Here is a 7,443-nt window from a genome sequence, read left to right on the forward strand (position 1 = left end):
AATCCCTTGCACCACGATCATGCCTGGGCAATACCAAGTAATGCTGGGTACTGTGGGACTTAAAAGTACCTGAAATTTCTGTACCTGGAGAATTTGGAACCTCAGTGGTACCCTTTTTGGGATGTGAGGTCTCTGGAAACGCAGGTCTCTGTGGTGACACAGGCTTCTTGGCACCGAGTTCTCTGTGACGGGATCTGGAGTTCCTCTTCCTGGAAGTCCTGGTGCTAACCCCCTCAAAGGTCTGGTGGGTGAGTGGGCTGCAGAGGTCGACAGGCGCTGTCCTCGTTGCAAGACCACTGTATGGGGGTGGGAAGGGAGGAGATCAGGGCCCAGGTGTGAGGCAGGCAGAAGGCAGTGCTCCATCATGAGAAGACTAAACTTAATCTTCCTGTTTTTTCTAATCCTACTCTTAAATCCTCAAAAAAAATCTCACTTAGCTAGGACACAAGTGTGTCCTAAGCAGCAGATACAGAGAGTGAATCCCACCATCTGAGGCAACGTTTAAATCCAGGGCATTTAGCCATGAGGAGACAGACTCCTTCAAAGGCGGGAAAGGCCCCGATGGGGTGAGGGGGGACAAGTCCCCCCCCAACAAACGTTACTAAAAACTACTCTAACTAGCAAAAGTTAAAAGCACTAATTACAACCAGAAACAAGAAACGCTAAACGAGAAGCTGTTCCCGAAGGGAAAACTAGCTACAAAGTGGGCCCCTCAAGCTGCTGTCTCTCAGGCTGAGGTGCTGGCTGAGAAGGAGCTGAGGGTGGTTCCTCCGTCACTGCCCCATCCACCCTGAGTCCGAGGCCTGAGGATAGCGAGGGTGCAGGTGTGGACCAAAGGGCACTGCTGCCAAACGTCTCTGGTCGAAGGCGCCCGGGGGCGCACCCGATGTGGAGCACCCCTAGGGACGTTACTGGAAGAACAGTCGTTGCACGGTGTAAATACAGATACACGGGCAAAGCAGCCAAGGAAGGAGACTCGCATTGGAAACCAGGGGCTCTTGTGCCCAATCCCCCGTCCTTGGGCTTGGTATGCTGCCCAGTGAAGTTACCAGCCCTTCGGGGCAGGGACGGCATGTGCGCGTCCACGCAGCACCCAGCCAGCTCTGGGGTGGTGTATAAACCAACTCTTGCTGCCACGGATGCAGCTCAGTGAGCAGAATGAACCCATCGCTTCTGGGTTTGCCAAGCACTGGCGCCCACACGCAGGGCTGGCGCTGGGAAAGCCCTCTGAGCTCAGTGACTTGTTTCGTCATTTCTCATTGTGCTAGGTGCTCTGTAGAACACAGGATCCTGCGGCCAAGAGCCTCCAAACGGGGCGTGTGGAGAAAGGCCAGGGGTCCAGCCAGGATCAGGTGGTTCCACTCGGTGGCCTCTGAGATGGCGCTGGCTTTGATTGTAAGCGCACACACGCCTGCTGCGGGGGGGGGTGGGCTCCTTGGAGCAGTTCCCCTTAGGGTATGTCTACACTACAGGATTAATCCGAATTTAGATAATTCGAATTTGGGAAACAGGTTGTATAAATTCGATTGTGCGCGGCCACACTAAGCACCTTAATTCGGTTTTAAACCACATTAATTCGGTGGTGTGCGGCCACACTACCCCATTAACTTAAACACAGTAATTCGGTGGTGTGCGTCCACACTAACCCTAATTCGAATTAACAAAATCGATTTAGGCTCTACTCCGTTCGTCGAGGTGGAGTACAGAAATCGATTTAAAGGGCCCTTTAATTCGAATTAACTGGCTCTGTAGTGTGGACGGGTGAAGGGTTAATTCGGATTAACGCTGCTAAATCCGAATTAAAGTCCTAGTGTAGACCAGGCATTAGAAGGTGTTCCAGGCCAAGGGCGGCAGGTGATAGGCTGTGGGGACACCTGTGGGAGGAGACCAATAGGACATCGCAGATGTGAAAGGAAGGAAGACCACAGCAGAGCAAGAGATGGTGGCGGCGTGGCGCAGCATGGCACTGCATGGCATAGGAGCTGGAAAGGTGCTAGACAGAACCTGGGGCTGGACTCCTGGCCCCAAGTGCCTGGGTAGCAGCAAGGCAAGCGTCCATGTCCCAGGTGTCTCAATGCCGCCCTGCCAACGTCACGTCTAGCAGCAGGAGCAGCGCAGACCCTGCCTGTGGGGGGTGCTGCTCATGAGGGTGATGGGGCTTCTGGGACATTGTTTAAAAATTAACACCCCTCACCCCCCAATTTCACACAGGCTGAGAGAGCAGGCGAGGGAGCGGTGGACACTCCTGACTGGTGCGGGATTCACTGGTGCCACCACCAACCCCACACATGCACAGGGGAGTGACCCCAGCACTCAAGCCGAGCTATGTGCCGATGAGGACCCTGGACCTGTCCAGGAGCCAGCCTGCCCCAAGTCAGGGAGAAGGGGACACAGCCCTTGCTTGGGTTAGCTCGGCCTCACCTGGCTGTTACCAGAGCTGCCCTGTTGCCAGCATGCCCAGCGCTCCCAGGGCTAGGGAGGGGAGGGATTGCTGTGTGCTCACAGCACGGCACAGGCTCTTCCTACTAACCACTAGCCCAAGTCCCCAGAGCAAGTCCCTTCTTGGCTCTGGCAGCCTTGATAGGGGCAAGTCCCTCTGGCTCAGTGCCAGCGGAGCAGCAGAGGTGGGCACTGGTGTCGCCAGCCCTGGCTTGTCTAACACCACACCCTGAGGCACCATAGCAGCCAGCACGCTGGACACCGCTCCCCAGTCTGTACCCGGGGCTAACCCGCCCTCTGTTAGCATCCATGGCCGGGAATCACTGGGAGGGAGGAATGCATCTTATCAAGTCGGAGTACTCTGCTCCTCTGCGCTCGAGGACCGAGCCTCGGGCCAACTCCTGCGCTCCACTTGCTCCGGCCCCTCCCCTGCCCGCCTCACTCAATGCAGACAGCTCTGAAAGCTCGGGAGGCAGGGAAAGCACGGCTCTGCCAGGCAAACACAAAAGCAGAACGTTACTCCCCGAGAGGCCAATACACGCAGGCGGAGAGCCGCAAGCCAGCACAGGACGCCTGGTTCCCGGGCTCAGAGCAGTATGCTCAGTGCAGCCAGCCTTCAGACAGGGTTTGCTGTCGGTTCTATGTAAAATGCTCTCCAGGGCACAGCAAGGGGAGCCTAGGGTCACAGAGCCCCAGGAGCATGACAGCATAGGGGAGGGGTGATTGTTACCGAGCCAGCAGGAGCATCCTCCTTTCCCAGTTTCTCCTGGAGTGTTTCCCTTCTCACCAGCCCACCACAAAACTGACCCTGCTTCCAGATGCCAGGAGGGGCTGGACACTACGGAAGTGTGAGGACTGTTGGTTTGCTTGAAAGGTGAGTAAGAAAGACAGGACCTACATTGCAAAGGAGCCTGGTGCCCCACTCATCCCCACTGATGCAGGCTGGGACTTGTAGTACTTTCAGGCCCTAGTTCTAGAGCAAAGACTAGCAAGTCATGAGTCTCCTGGCCCCACTTCCGTCCACAGCAAGCTCTGGGCAATCGCCCACTATTGCTCTAGCACTGTGGAGTGCTAGTGTGGGAAGGCCTCTGGCGTCCCCGCTCCTGGGGGGACTACACCTGCACCAAGCCCTGTCTGCACTTCCATTCCCAACCCTGCAATCACTGGTAAAGTTGGGAGGGCTTCCCATGAACTGCCAGTGCAGCCACAGCCATAGCGAACCACTCAGGCAGCAATCCGGCCACCCCGCACTACTCCGAGGCCCAGGATGTGCACAAAGCATAAGCAGGGAACGGATTCTTGGGGTATTACCTAAGCTTCACTCCCCCAGAACCCCAGTCTCTCACTCATCTGGCCTCGGGGATGTCCCAGGACAGTTCCCAGCCCGCACAGGACCTGGTTTCACTCGAGCCATGCAGCCTCAGGCCAGCGGGTTGCTTTGCCGACAGAGGCAGACAAAACAAGCAAAGCTGAAGAAACAGACATTACAACATGCCCATGGAGAGACAAGCCTTTTATTTGTTCCCCATGGGGTTCCCATGGAGGCTGCCAAAGCTGGAAAGCAGATGCACAGGGCGAAGCTACATGTGAAACGAAGGCAGTGCGCAGGAAGCAAAGCCAGTCGGGAATTCAGCAATCTCTTCCGGGAGAACAGCATCTGGTACCATGAGCCCTTACCCGAGCCGTGGAGTCCCATGGACAACGCCTGGCCCCTGAGAACACTGCAGCCCCAGCAGGACATGGCAAGCTTAGACACCCTGGGCTTTGGGACATGCGTCAGGGCAGAGATTCCGATCCAAGCCCTGCACTTGGCTGCTAGCCACTGGGACCAGCGCAGAGCAGCAGGCGCACCTAGTGGAGCTGGCTGGGGAATTACAGCATACCGGCTGATCATGTCCTGAATGCCCTCGGCCAGCCAGCAGCTGCACCCCCCCTCGGGTTTCCTAGTGGTCTCCAGTCCGTGGCCAGGCAAGCAGCCTGCCAGTGGCTCTAAACCCATCTGAAGTGTATGCAGCAGGGGAGACAAAGCCAGAGAAGTGAGTGCTGTGCACAGCTAGGGCTTTGGCTAGGAGGGGTAGCTTTCCATGTCAGGGCACCATAGCTGGACTGGGCACCATAGGACCAAGATGTGGTCCAGAAAGGTTCTAGGTGGCCAGTGGCCAGAATCACCCAAGCCAGGCAGGTCTGTGGAAGGGCCTTGTTAGTTTTGGGGTCAGTAAACCAGTCTGAGCACCTGCGTGGGCTATCGCTTGGGCTCACCCCCTGGTTACATATCATGGCTCTGTCATCCACCCTACACCACTGGAAACACTGCAACTCCTAGTGCTTCTCGGCCCTTAGCCTGGGAACAAAGAAGGCACTTGTATGACGGCCCGAGCGCCCCTCGGGCATGGGAATGCTTGGGAGAGCAGCAATGGCTGGGGAACGGAGCTGGAACTCCCCCTGCCAGCTTCTCTAGAAGCTGACTTCCCATCACAGCATCCAGTTAAAACGTGGCCTCTTTGCGTGGCTTAGGGTCCTGCTCTCGGATTTACCAGGCTGTGGGATTTGGACAATACAATAACTGCCACAGAAAGGCTCCATTTAGCTGGGTAGCTAGCCCACCACTGCAGCAGCCACCGATCCCTACGTCTTCAGGAGCAGCCGCTGACCAAGCTGTGTCCAGCCACCCGCTGCAGGGGCCAGAGGGCAGCCCACGCTCCCGGCTGGGAGCTGATTGAAGGTGGGGGAAGCTGCAGGGCTCAGTGTGCAATGCGGGGAGCACTGCAGCTGGACTCTGGAGTCTCAAGGCTCCGTACTGCACTTGGCCACCCCGAGCGTTGCTCAAGACACAGGAGGCAGCACCTCACAAGCAGCTACTGCTCCACGGCAAACCACTTTTATTAAGTTCAAGCAAAGCACAGGCTGGCGCAGGGCTTTCCTTCAGGGGCGCCGCCTGACACAGCAGCTCCACAGGTACTGAATGAAAGCTAGGAGGGGCACCCTGCCCAGCTTACCTCTCACCGGTGCCAGGACCCTCGGGCTGCCTTTCTGAGGGCTCTGACTCCCGCCTGCGGGGCCACCAGCCCTGTTACAGCTGAAGGTGAAGCTGGGTGAGGCTTTGATCTGGGGCGAGTTCTGCTGGCTCCCACTGGTGCCATGGTTGTAGCTCCTGGCCCGGGAGAGGGCATTCTCGGAGCTCCCGGCGGGCAGCCCGCTGGAAGGGACAGGGAAAACGGCAGTGAGAGTTTGGCTCCCAAGCCCTCACCCACCCCTCTCGGCTGCGCTAGCTTGGCGCAGGACACGCTCAATCTGCTCTCCCACGACTGGCAGCATGAGAAGGGCCAAGCTGAAACGCCATTCTCTCCTGGCATCCCGATTTCAGGCCTCTTCTCCAAACGGCCTGTGCGTACTTCTCGGCAAACACCAGCTCCCCTTCCAGAGGGCTTTAAAAAAGGGGTTTTCGGGAGGGACAGCAAGCACTGGCTCCTCTGAAGCCCCGAGCTTACTGCAGTGCAGAGCTCAAAGTACCCATGCAATTGGTGCTGTGCACATCTGGGGGCTCCTGGCACATCTGCTCCCCGAGGAGCAGTGGACTCATCTTCTTTCCTGTTTCTAAAACACTGTGCACATTTCTAGTGCTCTGAGCTGGGCAGGGCACCCCGTGATCTCACAGATCTGCCAGTGGGTGGGGTGGGGCGGGGCGGGTCGCTTGACTGGCAGGAAGCCGCTCTCCCTCTGGAACAGTGTGCTACGCCCCAGCCCAGGGTTTGACAGGGGTGGGCTCCGGAAGTGTAGTGCTGCTGGGATTGGGAAGGCAGCAAAGAAAGGTGCAGGGAATGAATGGTCTCACTCCCCCCGGAGCTTGGCTCGGATGCTGAGGGAAGGGCCCCACTCCTGACAAGGGCCCTGGGAGTAAGCTGCTCGGGTCTGAAAGATGGGCCCTCCAGTAGCACAGCCCCTCTGCACACTGCTTAGAGTCATCCCACCTCTCTCCGCCATGTCAGCACTAACTCCGAGGGGTACCCAGTCCTGAGCAGTCTCTAGCCTGCTGGCGGGGTCTGCCCCATGGACACAACGCTGGAATTGGCACAAGCCCCAGCCATGCGGCCCTACTCCCTGCCTTTCACGGGCCCTGGGGAGCTGTGCTGACGCACTCAGCAGAACCGCTAGCCCTGTCCCAGGGTCCCCTCCCCGCTCTGCCTGGGGAGCTGTGCTGACGCACTCAGCAGAACCGCTAGCCCTATCCCAGGGGCCCCTCCCCGCTCTGCCTGGGGAGATGCAGGCAGGGCCTTACTTGGAGCCTTTCTTGCGGGAGAATGCAGCCATGCCCTTCAGGTTGCGCACGTGCTTCAGCATCCAGGCTCGCAGGTTGCTGAGGCTGCTGTGCTCAGACATGATGAGCCGGGACCAGGGGTTACATTCTGCCATGTCCAGCGCCGCGATGGCCAGCGCCCGCCCAACCTGCGGCGGCAAGAGGCACTCAGTGGGGAAGAGCCCAGCCGGGCAACGGCACGACGCAGCAAATGGGAGAGTCATGGAGTCCCAATCCCCGGTCCCGGGGGCCCGCGTTCTGCGTGGGCAGCATGCAGGCAGGGCAGACAACCCAGGGGGCTTCTGGCCCACAGTCACAGTACTGCTGATCTAGTCTCAGCCATCCCAAAGGGAGCCAAGAATGCGCCCAGCAGCAAGGACAGGCCGCTTCCCAACCCTTCCAGGTCAAGCACTCTGGCAGCTCCCTGGCATCCCCCACCCATTTACGGGGTTTGCACTGTCAGCACCGATCCCTTTTACAAATACTTTACAGCAAACGTCAGGAAATTGCAAAAATCTGACTCCAAATAAGGAACCAGCAAGGTGAAAGGTGCAGAAACACCGGCCCAGATGGGCCCCCAACGGCTGATTCCATAGGGCTGCTCCCAAGCCTGGGAGGAGTTTTACGGCTCACACACTTGCTGCTCAGTGCTCAGCACCGAGCCTGCCGGGTTCCCCGCTCGTCCGGCTCCGCGAGGAACCGCGAGTGAC

General features: G+C 58.2%; 1 protein-coding gene across 7 annotated transcripts in view; it reads right to left on the bottom strand.

The window, feature by feature from the left end:
• The window catches only part of AGBL5 (ATP/GTP binding protein like 5), a 46,527-nt gene that overhangs the window by 16,493 nt on the left and 22,591 nt on the right, over positions 1 to 7,443 (bottom strand). For all 7 annotated transcript variants that reach the window (XM_026658914.2, XM_026658916.2, XM_026658915.2 and 4 more), the window contains 2 exons: positions 6,716 to 6,882; positions 5,436 to 5,635 (listed from right to left, as the gene is read on the bottom strand). In XM_026658914.2, the coding sequence (XP_026514699.1) occupies positions 5,436 to 5,635; positions 6,716 to 6,882 (367 nt within the window). The remainder of the gene's footprint in view (positions 1 to 5,435; positions 5,636 to 6,715; positions 6,883 to 7,443) is intronic.

Source organism: Terrapene carolina, unplaced genomic scaffold (assembly GCF_002925995.2).
Source record: "Terrapene carolina triunguis isolate 2854851 unplaced genomic scaffold, T_m_triunguis-2.0 Scaffold523, whole genome shotgun sequence".
NCBI lineage: Eukaryota > Metazoa > Chordata > Testudines > Emydidae > Terrapene > Terrapene triunguis.